This window comes from Cervus canadensis, chromosome 14, assembly GCF_019320065.1.
Source record: "Cervus canadensis isolate Bull #8, Minnesota chromosome 14, ASM1932006v1, whole genome shotgun sequence".
Taxonomy (NCBI): domain Eukaryota; kingdom Metazoa; phylum Chordata; class Mammalia; order Artiodactyla; family Cervidae; genus Cervus; species Cervus canadensis.
Window position 1 is genome coordinate 44,232,409 of NC_057399.1, and position 15,580 is coordinate 44,247,988.

A 15,580-nucleotide genomic window follows, 5' to 3' on the forward strand; every position below is an offset into this window, starting at 1 on the left:
CAGAAACTAAGGTTAAAAGTCGTGGAGTGTTTCAATGTGATTGATAGAGAATTCAAAATAGCTTTCATGAAGAAACTCAATTAGTTAACATGAAAACTCAGAAAGGTAGTTCATTGAGCTCAGGAATAAAGTTAATGAACAGAAGGAATACTTTACCAAAGATTTTAAAACTAAAAAAGAAACAGAAATTATAGAACTTAAGAACTCAGTAAATGATATGAAGAATGCATTATAAAGCGCTGGATACAGAGCAGATCATAGTGAAGAGATAATTAGTGAGCTCAAAGATGGAAATTAAGAAATGATACAGTAGAAGAAGAAAAAGGATTGAGATATGAAAAATGAGAAAATTCTACAATAGTTATTCAACTCATTTAGGAAGGGCAACATTAGGGTAAATGGGTATACCAGAAGGAGAAAAGAAGGAGAAGGGAGCAGAAAATTTATCTCTGATAACTGAGAGCCTCCCAAACGTGGAGAAACAACTGGGTATACAAGTCCAGGAGGCTAAGAGAATAATTACCTCAATGCAAAAACTTGGTCTAAGACACGTTTCATTAAATTTTCAAAAGTCAATGACAAAGATTTTGAAATTCAGCCAGGATAAAAAAAGATGGTAATCTACGATGGCCAATCTAGACAGCATATTAAAAAGCAGAGACGTTACTTTGCCAACAAAGGTCCGTCTATCAAGGCTATGGTTTTTCCAGGAGTCATGTATGGATGTAGGAGTTGAACCATAAAGAAAGCTGAGCACAGAAAAATTGATGCTTTTGAACTGTGGTGTTGGAGAAGACTCTTGAGAGTCCCTTGGACTGCAAGGAGATCCAACCAGTCTACCTAAAGGAAATATGTCCTGAATATTCATTGGAAGGACTGATGTTGAAGCTGGAACTCCAATACTTTGGTCACATGATGTGATGAACTGACTCATTTGAAAAGACCCTGATGCTGGGAAAGACTAAAGGAGGGAGGAGAAGGGGATGGCGGAGGATGAGATGGTTGGATGGCATCACTGACTCGATGGACATGGGTTTGTGTAAACTCTGGGAGTTGGTGATGGACAGGGAGGCTTGGTGTGCTGCAGTCCATGGGGTCGCAAAGACACGATTGAGCGACTGAACTGAATTGAACTGAACCTCCAGGGGAACCCCCTTAAGGCTATCAGGAGATTTCTCAGTAGAAATCCTACAGGTCTGGAGGGATGGAATAACAAATTAAAAATACTGAAAGATAAAAGCTATTACCCAAGAGTACTCTATCAAGCAAAGTTATCGTTCAGCTATGAAGGAGAAATAAAGGTTTTCCAAGGCAAGGAAAAGCTCAGGGAGTTCATCAAAACTAGATCTGTTGTACAAGAAATATTGAAAAGTGCTCTTCTATCAGAAATAAAAAGGCAAAAGTACATGTATTTTAGCAAGGGAATAAATAGAATCAGAAAAATTTAAATCTTTATTCACATAGGCTTCTAAATATTTTATTATAGCAGAAACGTTAAAGGGGAAAAAATAACTATAGCCCCTTGCAGTTTGGCAAAAAACTCAGAACATATAAAGGGATAATTTGAGACAGCAAAAACAAAAGGGAAGAGGAAAAGGGTGTAATCCATAGCCATAAATGAAGATGCTATCAAAAGAAAAAAAGAGGATTTTTACAATTGATATATTTTACACAAAACCCACAGTAAACACAAAATATAAATCTACAGCAGAGACATGAAAATGAACAAAGAATAAACTGAGAAAAGCATCACAAAAACCCAGCAAACCAAAATGGCAGACATAAATACAAATAAAAGAAATGATGGAGATATACAACAACCAGGAAACAAAAAGTAAAATGGCAGTACTTAGTTTTCATCTAACAATTATAATTCATGTAATGCATTGAATTCACCAAGACACAGAGTACTCAGATGCATTAAAAAATAATAAGACTATATGCTGTCTCCAGAAGACTCACCTCAGTTCTAAAGACAAGTGCAAGGTGAAAGTGGAGGGATTGAATATGATACTCCAAGCAAATGATATTGAAAGGTAGTCAATGTAGACATAACTCATATCAGACAAAATATACTTGAAGCCAAAAAAGGTAATAAGAGACAATTTGGACAGTATATAATAAAAAGGGGACCATTCATCAAGAAGATATAACACACACACATATATTCACACACACACATCTAACATAGAAGCACCAGAGTATATGTGAAACAGTTACTAACAAGCCTAAAAGGAGCAATTGACCATAACACAATAGTAGGGGGCTTTAATACCCAACTTACATTGATGGATAGCTCATCCAGACAAAATTCAGTAAGGATACAGTGGTCTTAAATGATGCATTAGACCAGATGGATTTGATAGATTTGTTCAGGATATTCAATCCAAGTGCAGCAAAATGCATATTCTTCTCAAGTACATATGGAACTTTTCTCAAGTTTAGACCATATATTGAAACCAGTAAACCACCTGGGAAGCCCAGAGATCATAATGGAAATCAATTAAATGGAGACTAAAAAGACAATAGGAAAAAAGATAAATGAAATTAAGAGATAGCTCCCTGAAAAGATAAAATCAGCAAATCTTTAGTTATGCTCTTTAAGAAAAAAAAGACAAAGCTCTAGTAAATATAGTAATGAGTGAGGAGGCATAGCAGTGAATACCACAGAAATATGAAGGATTATGAGAATACCATGAACAGCTCTATGCCAACAAATTGAACAAACTAGAGAAAATGGACAAATTCTTAGAATTATACAACTTCCAAGATTGAATCATGAAGAAATAGAAAATCTTAATGGACCATATCACTATATAGAAATTGAAACAATAATCAAAAAGCTCTCTGGACCTGGACAACTTCACAGATGAATCCTGCCAACCATTCAAAGAAGATTTAATATCTATTCTTCTCAGACTCTTCCAAAAAACTGAAGAGGAAGTTATGATTCCTAACTCATTTTATGAAGCTAACTCCACTCTTATACAAAAACCACACAAAGACAACACACAGAAAAAGAAAATTACAGGCCAATATCTCTGATAAACATAGATGCAAAAATTATGAACAGAGTATTAGCAAGTCAAGTAAAACCGTACATTAAAAGAGTCATCACCATGATCAAGTATGATTTATCCCAGGATATAAAGAGGTTTCAACATCTGCAGATCAATCAACAGGATACCACATTAAGAAAATGAAGGATGAAAATCATATGATTATCGCAATAAATGGAGAAAAGGCATTTGACAAGATTCAGTGCTCATTGGTGATTAAAAAACAAAACACCTCTCAACTAAATGGTTATAAAAATAACATACCTCATCATAATAAAGGTGTAAATGATAGATCCACATCTAACATCTTACTCAATGGTGAAAAACTAAAAGCTCTTTGTCTAACATCAGGACCAGAACAAAGACCCCTATTTTCACTCTTATTCAACATAATATTGGAAGTCCTAACAAGAGCAATTAGGCAAGGAAAAGAAATAAAAGGAGTCCAAATGGAAAGAAAGAAGTAAAAGTGACACTGTTTGTGGATGACATAATTTTATAAAATGATAAAAAAAGCTCCACAAAAAAGCTATTAGAAAAAATGAATATGACAGACTTGCAGGGTACAAAATCAACATACGAAACTGTGTTGCATTTATGTATGTGAACAATGATTTAATAGAGAAATTAGGAAAACCAGTTCTATTTATAATCAAAACAAAAGAATGAAATACTTAGGAATAAATTTAACCAAAGGTATAGAAGATCTGAACATTGTTAATAAATTGGAAAAAATAAATAAATTAAAAAATATTCTCTGCCTATGAGTTGGAATGATTAACATTGTTAAAATATCCATATGACCTAAAAATATATAGGTTCAATTCAATCCATTTCAAAATCACAAGGACATTTTTGACACAAACAACAAAAATTTCTTAAATTTATAATGGAACCACTAAAGGCCTTGAATAGCCAAAGCAGTCCTCAGAAAAAAGAACAAAGATAGTGGTATCATAATCCATGATATCACTTAAACTACAAAGCAATAGTAATCAAAACAGCATGGTATTTTCAGAGAAACAGATACATACATCAATGGAATAGAATTTAGAACCCAGAAATAAACCCACACTTATACAGGCAATTAATAGACAACAAGGAACAATAAAAATACAATGGAGAAAGGATAGCCTTTTCAATAAATGATGTTGGGAAGCCTGGATAGCCACATGCAAAAAAAAAAAAAAAAAAGTGAAACTAGACCACTGTCTCATACCATTCACACACAAAAGAAAAATGGATTAAAAATTTAAATGTAAGTCATGAAATCATAAAACTTTGAGGATAACTTGGGTGGTATGCTCTTTGAAACTGGTCTTAGCAATGTCATTTTGGATATGTCTTTTCAGGCAAGGGAAGCAAAAGTAAAAATAAACAAATGGCACTAAAGGTCCGTCTAGTCAAGGCTATGGTTTTTCCAGTAGTCATGTATGGATGTGAGAGTTAGACTATAAAGAAAGCTGAGCACCGAAGAATTGATGCTTTTGAACTGTGGTGTTAGAGAAGACTCTTGAGAGTCCCTTGGACTGCAAGGAGGTCCAACCAGTCCATTCTAAAGGAAATCAGTCCTGAATATTCATTGGAAGGACTGATGTTGAAGCTGAAATTCCAATCCTTTGGCCACCTGATGCGAAGAGCTGACTCATTTGAAAAGACCCTGATGTTGGGAAAGATTGAAGGCAGGAGGAGAAGGGGATGACAGAGGATGAGATGGTTAGATGGCATCACGGACTCAATGGACATGAGTTTGGGTAAACTCCGGGAGTTTGTGATGGACAGGGAGGCCTGGCCTGCTACGGTTCGTGGGATCACAAAGAGTCGGACACGACCGAGCAAATGAACTGAACTACATCATCCTAAAAAGGTTTTGCATAGGAAAGGATACTATCTACAAATGAAAGACAATCTACTGCATGTAAAAGATATCTGCAAATGATATATTTGATAAAGGGTAAAATCTAAAATATATAAATAACTCATACAACTCAACAGGAAATAAACAACCCAGTTAAAAATGAACAAAGGACCCGAATAAACATTTTCTGAAGGAAGACGTGTAGATGGACAACAGGCGTATGAAAAGTTGATCATCACTAATTATTACAGAAATGCAAGTCAAAACTACACTGAGGTATCACCTCACTCCTTTTAGCATAGCTCTTTTCCAAAATACAAGAAATAATATGTATTGTTAAGGATGTTGAGGAAAGGGAAGTCTCATATGTTCTTGATGGGAATGTAAATTGGCAGCCACTGTGGAAAACAGTATGGAGAATTCAAAAAGTTAAGAATAGAACTGCCATATGATTCAGCTATCCTACTTCTGGATATTTGTTTAAAGAACACAAAAGCACTAATTAAAAAAGATATATGTACCACTATGTTCATGTGGCACTGTTTACAATAGCTTAAGATATGGAAACAACCTGAGTCCCTATCAGCCAATGAATGGATAAAGAAGATATGGTATACTTATGTGCATATGTACACACACACTCAGTAGAATACTACTCAGCTGTCAAAAAGATGAAATCTTGCCATCCATGACAATATGGATGAACCTTGAGGGTATTATGTAAGTAAGGTAGTCTGATGGAGAAAGAAAAACACCGTATGATTTCACTGATTTGTGGAATATAAAAAGACAAAAACAAAATAGATAAACAGAAACAAATACATAAATTCAGAGAACAGAGTAGTGCTTTACTGGAGAAAGTTGTGTGGGGGTGTGTGAACTGGATAAAAAGGATTAGCCACTTCATCCCTTCTCTTGCCTCCCTTTCCTACCGTCTTTCCTTCTGTCTCTCTTTCTATCTCTTTCTTCCATCCATCCACAAACTTACTGATGTATATATATATCATTACTCTTTTCTAATAAATGGGAATTTAAGTGTTTTGGGTTTGGTTCCAGACTGCCACAATAAAGTGAATATTGCAGTGAAGTAAGTTACACAAATTTTTTGGTTTCCCAATGCATATAAATGTTATATTTATGCTATCCTGTATTCTGTTAAGTGTGCAAGCATTATGTCTAAAGCAACAATTTAGAAACCTTATTTTAAAACACTTTATTGCTAAAAAAAGTCTAACCATCATCTGAGCCTTTAGTAAGTTGTAGTGCTGTCCTCGGAGAAGGCACTGGCAACCCACTCCAGTACTCTTGCCTGGAGAATCCCATGGCCGGAGGAGCCTGGTAGGCTGCAGTCCACAGGGTTGCTAAGAGTTGGACACGACTGAGCGACTTCACTTTCACTTTTCCCTTTCCATGCATTGGAGAAGGAAATGGCAACCCACTCCAGTGTTCTTGTCTGGAGAATCCCGGACAGGGGAGCCTGGTGGCTGCCGTCTGTGGGGTCGACCCGCACAGAGTCGGACACGACTGAAGCGACTTAGCAGCAGCACCAGCAGCAGTGCTGTGCTTAGTTTCTCAGTCATGACTGACTCTTTGCGATTCCATGGACTGTAGCCCACCAGACTCCTCTGCCCATGGGATTCCCCAGGCAAGAATAATGGAGTGGGTTGCCATCCCTCCTCCAGGGGATCTTCTCAACCCAGGGACTGAACCCAGGTCTCTCGCAATCCACAGGTGGATTCTTTACTATCTGAGCCATGAGGGAAGCAGTTAGTTGTAGTAACATCAAATATCATTCATCACAGATCACCATACCAAATATGATAATAATGAAAGAGTTGAATTACCAAACTGTGCAGAGACATGAAGTGAGCAAATGTTGGGAAAATTGCATTGATAGATTTGATGCAAAATTGCCACAGTCCTTCAATTTGTAAAAAATGCAGTGTCAGTGAAGTGCAATTAAAGGAAACATGATAAAATGAAATATGCATGTACTCGCAGTGTTATCTTGGCTAAAAAGCAGTATTTTTTTTCTTCAAAAGTTCATTCTAGTTACTACACAGTGAATATATGAGGTATGGGAGCATTTCTAGACTATAATAGATTTTTAGTGCTTGACCTAAAACTTGTTGCTCAGTTTTGGATTGGAAATAATGAATGTATGGTGTATTTTTGACAGCTCAGCTGGTAAAGAATCCACCTGCAACACAGGAGACCCCAGTTCAATTCCTGGGTCCAAAAGATCCACTGGAAAAAAAAAAAAAAAGATCCACTGGAGAAGGAATAGGCCACTCATTCCAGTATTCTTGGGCCTCCCTTATGGCTCAGCTGGTAAAGAATCTGCCTGCAAAGAATCTGCCTGTATAGTCCATGGGTTTGCAAAGAATCAGACATGACTGAGCGACTTTCAGTTTTTCACTTTCTAGTTTTAAATAAAATATTTAATACTTTATGAAAATAATTTAGATTTTATATTTTTGAAAAAAAGTAACATCAATTTTAAAATTGTTTCAAAGTGAATAAACAGTTTACAGAATTATCAGGAGGAAAAGGCCAGGTTTGAAGAACTTTAGGTGAACTTTCACCACAATCAAGTGAACTCAGCATGATCTGAATCTAAAACATCATAAACTTATTATTTTTTTTCTCTACCATTTTTTTCTTCTCTGAGTGTGTTTATGTATCTGCATTTAAAATTAAGACAATAATAAAATATCTGCTATTTGTATTGAGTAATATTTAAGTAAATGAGTTCTTTTTTTGTTTATGTAATTAGCAACTTTTTTTATTATACAGTCCTTCCTTTATTGCAATTTTAATAAGTAAATTTTTACATAGATTTTCAATTTTATTTGCTTCAGATTCTTAACTTTCACACCAGGAGACCATAATACTTTTACAGTTTCTGAAAAAAATGAACTGTGATGGGTGTAAAGTTTCTTTGATTGTACTAACATTCTTTTAATTAAATGAAAAAATAAAGTAAAATTGAAAACACTATTAATTTTTCACTGTTATTTTGTGGATTTTTTTAGTTAAATATGACAGAGTTTTATTTATTTATTTGATATTTATTATATTTGATTGTGATATGAATGCTCTAATTTTAGGCCTTTGAAGACAATTTAATTGAAGCAAGAAAAGAAATTGAAGTATCACAGAGTAAATATAATGCACTATCATTACAGCTGAATAATAAACAGACAGAACTTATGCAGAAGGATATGGATATTACCCTGGTCAGGCAAGTACTCTGACTCCTTAATTTAATTTAACGTTGTAGAGATGTCCTTAGTTATGTAGAATGCCAGCATTTTTATCTTTATTTTTATATTTATTGTTAACACTCCAGACTTCCCTGGTGGCTCACACGGTAAAGCGTCTGTCTACAATGAGGGAGACCTGGGTTCAATCCCTGGGTCGGGAAGATTCCCTGGAGAAGAAAATGGCAACCCACTCCAGTACTCTTGCCTAGAAAATCCCATGGACGGAGGAGCCTGGTGTCCATGGGGTCGCAAAGAGTTGGACATGACTGAGCGACTTCGCTTTCACTTTCAAAAACACTCCAGAATGACAACAGTGTTTGTCTTCTGTGAGACCTATGTTTGTGTATTGGAACTATCTGGAATTAAGTGGGACAGTTGGAGGTTCCACAGGGTTGGAAAAAGCATGCACAAAGAGTATCCCTGTTTCAGATGCATTCATTCATTCATAGTTTCCTTATAAAATTTTTACCTTTGCATTATATAATATTCATTATTATTACAGTGAGTAATAAATGAGTAATCCAGTTTTGACTTTTTATTTTGTGCTGTGCTTAGTTGCTCAGTCGTGTCCAACTCTTTGCAACCCCACAGACTGTAGCCGGCCAGGCTCCTCTGTCCATGGGGATTCTCCAGACAAGAATACTGGAGCGGGTTGCCATGCCCTCCTCCAGAAGACCTTCCCCACCAAGGGATCAAACCTAGGTCTCCCACACTGCAGGCAAATTCTTTACCGTCTGAGCCACCAGAGAAGCCCATGTGCTGAATAGTTTTAGTTTGTGAAATAATTTTTCTATATCAAAATATTGAACTTTATAGTACTACTTATAAAGTGGAAGTATTTGAAAAACTTGTGTTTTTAAGTGTTCCGAAAGATTTAAAACTACCTATTAATTTATTTTATAATAACCTTTATCAGAAAATAGTGTTAGAACAGATCATAAAAGTATATATACATATACATAAGTGTCATACATGTATACACATGTACATACACGTGTACATTTTAAATTTTAAGCTATTTAAATCACAATGTTTATCACATACTTGTATAAGCACAATTTCAGTTTCTGGTGCTACCTGTAAAATATGTCATATATTTATATGCATAATATAATATATATATTATGTTTATATATGACATATATAAATGGACAAATTCTTAGAAAAGTATAACTTTCCAAAACTGAACCAGGAAGAAATAGAAAATCTTAACAGACCCATCACAAGCACAGAAATTGAAACTGTAATCAGAAATCTTCCAGTAAGCAAAAACCCAGGACCAGATAGCTTCACAGCTGAATTCCACCAAAAATTTAGGGGAGAGCTAACGCCTATCTTACTCAAACTCTTCCAGAAAACTGCAGAGGAAGGTAAACTTCCACACTCATTCTATGAGGCTACCATCACCCTAATACCAAAATCAGACAAAGATGCCACAAAAAAAGAAAGTGTAGGCCAATATCACTGGTGAACATAGATGCAAAAATCCTTAACAAAATTCCAGCAAACAGAATACAACAACATATTAAAAAGATCATACCTCATAACCAAGTGGGCTTTATCCCAGGAATGCAAGGATTTTTTAATATCCGCAAATCAATCATCTGATACACCACATTAACAAATTGAAAGATAAGAACCAAATGGTTATCTCAATAGATGCTGAGAAAGACTTTGACAAAATTCAACATCCATTTATTATAAAAACCCTCCAGAAAGCAGGAATAGAAGGAACATACCTCAACATAATAAAAGCTATATATGACAAACCCACAGCAAACATTATCCTTAATGGCGAAAAAGTGAAAGCATTTCCCCTAAAGTCAGGAACAAGAAAAGCATGCCCCATCTCACCACCACTATTCAACATAGTTTTGGAAGTTTTGGTCACAGCAGTCAGAGCAGAATAAGAAAATAAAGGAATCCAGATTGGAAAAGAAGAATTAAAACTCTCACTGTTTGCAGATGACATGATCCTCTACATAGAAAACACTAAAGACTCCACCAGAAATTTACTAGAGCTAATCAATGAATATAGTAAAGTTGCAGGATATAAAATTAACACACAGAAATCCCTTGCATTCCTATACACTAACAATGAGAAAACAGAGAGAGAAATTAAGGGAACAATTCCATTCACCATTGCAATGAAAAGAATAAAATACTTAGGAATAAATCTACCTAAAGAAACAAAAGACCTATATATAGAAAACTATGAACCACTGATGAAAGAAATCAAAGAGGACACAAACAGATGTAGAAATATACCGTCTTCATGGATTGGAAGAATCAATATAGTATAAATTAGTATACTACCCACAGCAATCTGTAGATTCAATGCAATCCATATAAAGCTACGAACAGTATCTTTCACAGAACTAGAACAAATAATTTCACAATTTGAATGGAAATACAAAAAGCCTTGAATAGCTAAAGAAATCTTGAGAAAGAAGAATGGAACTGGAGGAGTCAACCTGCCTGACTTCAGGCTATACTACAAAGCTACAGTCTTCAACACAGTATGGTACTGGCACAAATACAGAAATATAAATCAATGGAACAAAATAGAAAGCCCAGAGATAAATCCACACACCTATTAACACCTTATCTTTGACAAAGGAGGAAAGAATATACAATGGAGAAAAGACAATCTCTGTAGTGCTGGTAAAACTGGTCAACCACTTGTAAAAGAATGAAACTAGAACACTTTTTAACACCATACACAAAAATAAACTCAAAATGGATTAAAGATCTAAATGTAAGACCAGAAACTATAAACTCCTAGAGGAAATCATAGGCAGAACACTCTGTGACATAAATCACAGCAGGATCCTCTATTACCCACCTCCCAGAGTAATGGAAATAAAAACAAAAAGGAAAAAAAAGGCTATGGTTTTTCCAGTAGTCATGTATGGATGTTAGAGTTGGACTATAAAGAAAGCTGAGTGCTGAAGAATTGGTGCTTTTGAACTGAGGTGTTGGAGAAGACTCTTTAGAGTCCCTTGGACTGCAAGGAGCTCCAACCAGTCCATCCTAAAGGAGATCAGTCCTGGGTGTTCATTGGAAGGACTGATGCTGAAGCTGAAACTCCAATACTTTGGCCACCTGATGCGAAGAGCTGACTCATTGGAAAAGACCCTGATGCTGGGAAAGATTGAGGGCAGGAGGAGAAGGGGACGACAGAGGATGAGATGGTTGGATGGTATCACCAACTCAATGAACATGGGTTTGGGTGAACTCCGGGAGTTGGTGATGGACAGGGAGGTCTGGCGTGCTGTGGTTCATGGGTTCTCAAAGAGTCAGACACGACTGAGTGACTGAACTGAACTGAACTGGACTGATAATTATGGTATACACAGATATTTACATATATAGACTTAGTATTTACTTGTATATATTTAGTGTATTGTTTTTATGTATATATATATATGTATGTATATATCTGGCAAGAGTTTTGCTTGGTTAATAGATTAATATATATTATATATACATTTATATATACACATATGTATCTGTGGACTCTGGGAGTTGGTGATGGACAGGGAGGTCTGGCGTGCTGTGGTTCATGGGTTCTCAAAGAGTCAGACACGACTGAGCGACTGAACTGAACTGAACTGGACTGATAATTATGGTATACACAGATATTTACATATATAGACTTAGTATTTACTTGTATATATTTAGTGTATTGTTTTTATGTATATATATATATGTATGTATATATCTGGCAAGAGTTTTGCTTGGTTAATAGATTAATATATATTATATATACATTTATATATACACATATGTATCTGTATGATAAAAAATCCATAGTTTCTCATTTTAAAGATCTTACTATAGGGATATGGAAAAGTATATCTTAACAGATGACAGACTGATTGAATTTATCCATTCATGGTATAATTTTTTTAAGTCAATTATTGATGAAGTCAAAAAGGTAAATCTAAATAGTAATAGAATATTAATTTTAGAAGAAGTCTGAAAATTATTATTTATTCCTATCTTCTTCCCAATAAAACAGTTTTTAGTCTTTGCTTGATGCTCTTAGTTTGTACGTTTCTCAGTAGTTTTCACCACTTTCTTTTTATTTTGTTTAAAGTTTACATTGATTCATGTATTTAGTTGAAATTTTCTGTTTTGAAGTATACACCATTTATCTTATATGCTTATCTGGGAAATCTCAGAGACAGTCTAATCTCTTTTCTGTAGTTCAGATCTTCAAATAGTATAAGAAAACTTTATTAATACTTTTCCCCATTAGTTTATTAATGGCTTTTATTTCTCATAATTTTGCATGTATAAGTTACACAGACATTATACTGTTTTAGGTTGCCTTTCTGAGTGCATTCCCTATTATCAGAGTTCTTATCATCAACTATTACTACAGCTAGGCCAGAAGGGCCAAGAAGAGAAGCTTTTTTTTCCTAATTTAATTGGAGGGTAATTACAATATTGTGATGCTTTTTGCCATACATGAACATGAATTGGCTGTAGGAATACATGTGTACCTTCTCTCCTGAGCCCCCCTCCCACTTCCCTTCCCACCTTATCCCTCCAAGTTGTCAGAGTACCAGCTTTGGGTTCCCTGCATCATACATCAAACTCCCATTGGCTATCTTTTTTACATATGATAATGTACATGTTTCAGTACTGTTCTCTCAAATTGTCCCACCTTATCCTTCTCCCAATTGTGAGAGAAGATTTTACTAGATCTCTGTGACATGTCTAGCCCTGGGAGGGAGGCTGTCTCATAGAAGTATTCTTAGAGGAACAGAGATACTGCCAACAGTGGGTTAGTGGAGAGGGAGCTAGGAAAAGAAATACCGTGACCTCTTTTTCCTTTACTCTCTAATCTTTGGCCAGCACTTTCAGCTACTCAAATTAAAACACAGAAGCCTGGGAGCCAATGTAATGTCATCTGTAGAGACTGGCTTCTCAGGCTAGAGCGTAGGCTAAGAGTACTAGAGAGTAAGTAATATGGTAGAGATGATGAAAATTGGATGAGAGTACGTGATGCATTCTCCATTTCTGCTCTTTCACAGGGTTCCTGGGCATTTATTGCTTATTTATTTTTCCATGTAAACTTTAGGTTAAACCAGCTCATTTTGTGTTTGCTATTTTATTAGGGCATCAAATTGAAAAGCAAACTGAAGGATGAATCTTTATAATCTCAGTTTTTCTGTCCAGAATATGCAATGCCATACCATTTGTTTCAATACCTTTGTGTCCTTATCAGATGTTTTGTTCCTCGTGTCAGTTTTGACATTTCTTCTTAAATTTACTCATAGTTATTACATGGTTTTTATTATTATTTTAAATGGAATCTTTCCCATATAGTTTACAACTGATTTTCCTTTTATTGCTTTTATAGTTTTTGTTGTGCTGTTTTCTTTTATGTGCTGTGATTTGGTGGGTAAAGTGTCCAACAAAGTTATTTTGTTTTTACTGTGAATTATACTTTATTCTTTTTTTCTGTATGATTATTTTTTCCTTGAGTTCTAATTTCTCTGAAATTAATGCTATTACTGCTACTCTTTTTTGTTTATGTTTATATGATAACAAAGTACATAATTGTTTTAATACAATGGTACACGTTAATACAGAAAAGTACAAAGAAAATAGGGGGAAGATCATGCTGAAATGCAATCTTGGAGAAATAATAGCCAGTAAAATTTTATTAGAATAATTCTGTGTTTTTTCCAATACATATTTATAGATTGAAGAGTAGGCAAACAGGTATTTAGATAAAAGGGACTATAATTGAGCATTTTTATTTGTAAGTAATAACTTTAGTTTTTTACAATATAATGGAATGGGTAAATAAGACACTGATGTTAAATGGAGAGAATTATTAAATCTCAGGTAATTTTTTCTTCTATATAAGAACCACTAGCCAACTTTCTAAAGTTAAGAAAGAAATGGCATGAGAAAACTTTGGAAGGCGATGTAATTTAAAAAAAAAAAACTACATTTCATTTTTAGTTGGTTTTGACATCATGCTATGTATACATAATACATACATTCAGCCATTTTAACTCCTAATTTTGTGTCTCAAGATGTATAACATTCATCTCCGTGCCTACAGATACTTAGGTTTAGGTTTTTATACTGCTTCAGTGCACATCAGTAAACTTTCCTACTCCTCTGTGTTTATTCCTGACTCAGTGTTGATTCATCTTAAAGGTCCATTTTTACCAAAACCTTCTCTGTTGCTCGAGCATGCTTTCTCCCCCATTAACATCGGATTTAGCCGTGTGACTGATTTTGGCCTGTGGAATGAGTGAAAATGACACATGTCATATCCTGGCAAGTGTCTTAGAGAGTCATTGCTTGAATTATCGTTGTTTTCTGCCCTCTGCCGTAAAGAGTGGCCTATAACTAATGATGCCTACCAGTTCCTGTTTGGGTTTTAGGAGAGGAGAGATTCTGCATGTGTGCACTCAGTCATGTCTGCCTCTTTGCAGTTCCATGGACTGTAGCCTGCCAGGCTCCTCTGTCCATGGAATTTTCCAGGCTAGAATACTGGAGTGGGTTGCCATTTCCTTCTCCAGGGGATCTTACCAACTCTCAAATCAAACCTGTGTGTCTTGCATCTCCTCCATTAGCAGGCAGATTCTTTACCACTGGCACCACCTGGGAAGGCCTAGGATAGGAGACAGGCACATGTAATGTGAAGAAGCAAATTTTAATTTGCGTAACAGTGAGGTTTTTTAAACTGCAAAATACTCTATTGGCGCTGTCTGAAACCCTTTGTCAGTCTTTGCTATCAAATCTGATGTCTACAGGAGCATTTTTTCATAATTTATCCTGTGGCTCCTTCAGTCCCTTAGCTTCACTGTAAATCAGCAACACAATATTTTTAATCAACATTCTTCCTGAGATGGGAAGAAGTGTCGTTAGTTCTCAGCATGCTTTCAGCTCAAACCACTTCTTTCTTTATTTTCTTTAGTCTGTGTCTGGAGGAACTTCTCAAGTTTGAACCTACCAATTAGTTTTATTTTCTATAGTTTTAGGTTTCCAAATAACTTCTCTCCTATGTATTTTTTTTTCTCCTTATGTATTTTACTGCTATTTGATATCATTCTTTCTTAGCAATCCTTCTTTGTGTTATCATTTTCATTTCATCCATTCAACAACTGTCTTATCCCATGTATCCTAGAATACAGAGACTGTGAAGATTAAGTACTCGCTCCTTACTTGAGGGATTCAATTCCATGGCAGAGTTAGTGAGAGAAGAATAATCTAAGGGTCTTTTCCCTTCCTCCCTTGTTTTATATTTTCTCAAGGTATTGTGCCATTATTGATTCTCTTCTTTCCCTTTCACCATTTTTGGATTACAATTTTCTGCAGATCTCAGTTTTTTGAATAGTACAGAAAAGTGCTATAGTCTGAAT

At 35.3% G+C, this 15,580-nt stretch overlaps 1 protein-coding gene across 1 annotated transcript in view; it reads left to right on the plus strand.

Moving 5' to 3' along the window:
• Positions 1-15,580, plus strand: part of CNTLN (centlein) — a 313,542-nt gene that overhangs the window by 106,594 nt on the left and 191,368 nt on the right. Inside the window, exon 6 of the mRNA XM_043486610.1 lies at positions 8,028-8,161. Within this exon, the coding sequence (XP_043342545.1) occupies positions 8,028-8,161 (134 nt within the window). The remainder of the gene's footprint in view (positions 1-8,027; positions 8,162-15,580) is intronic.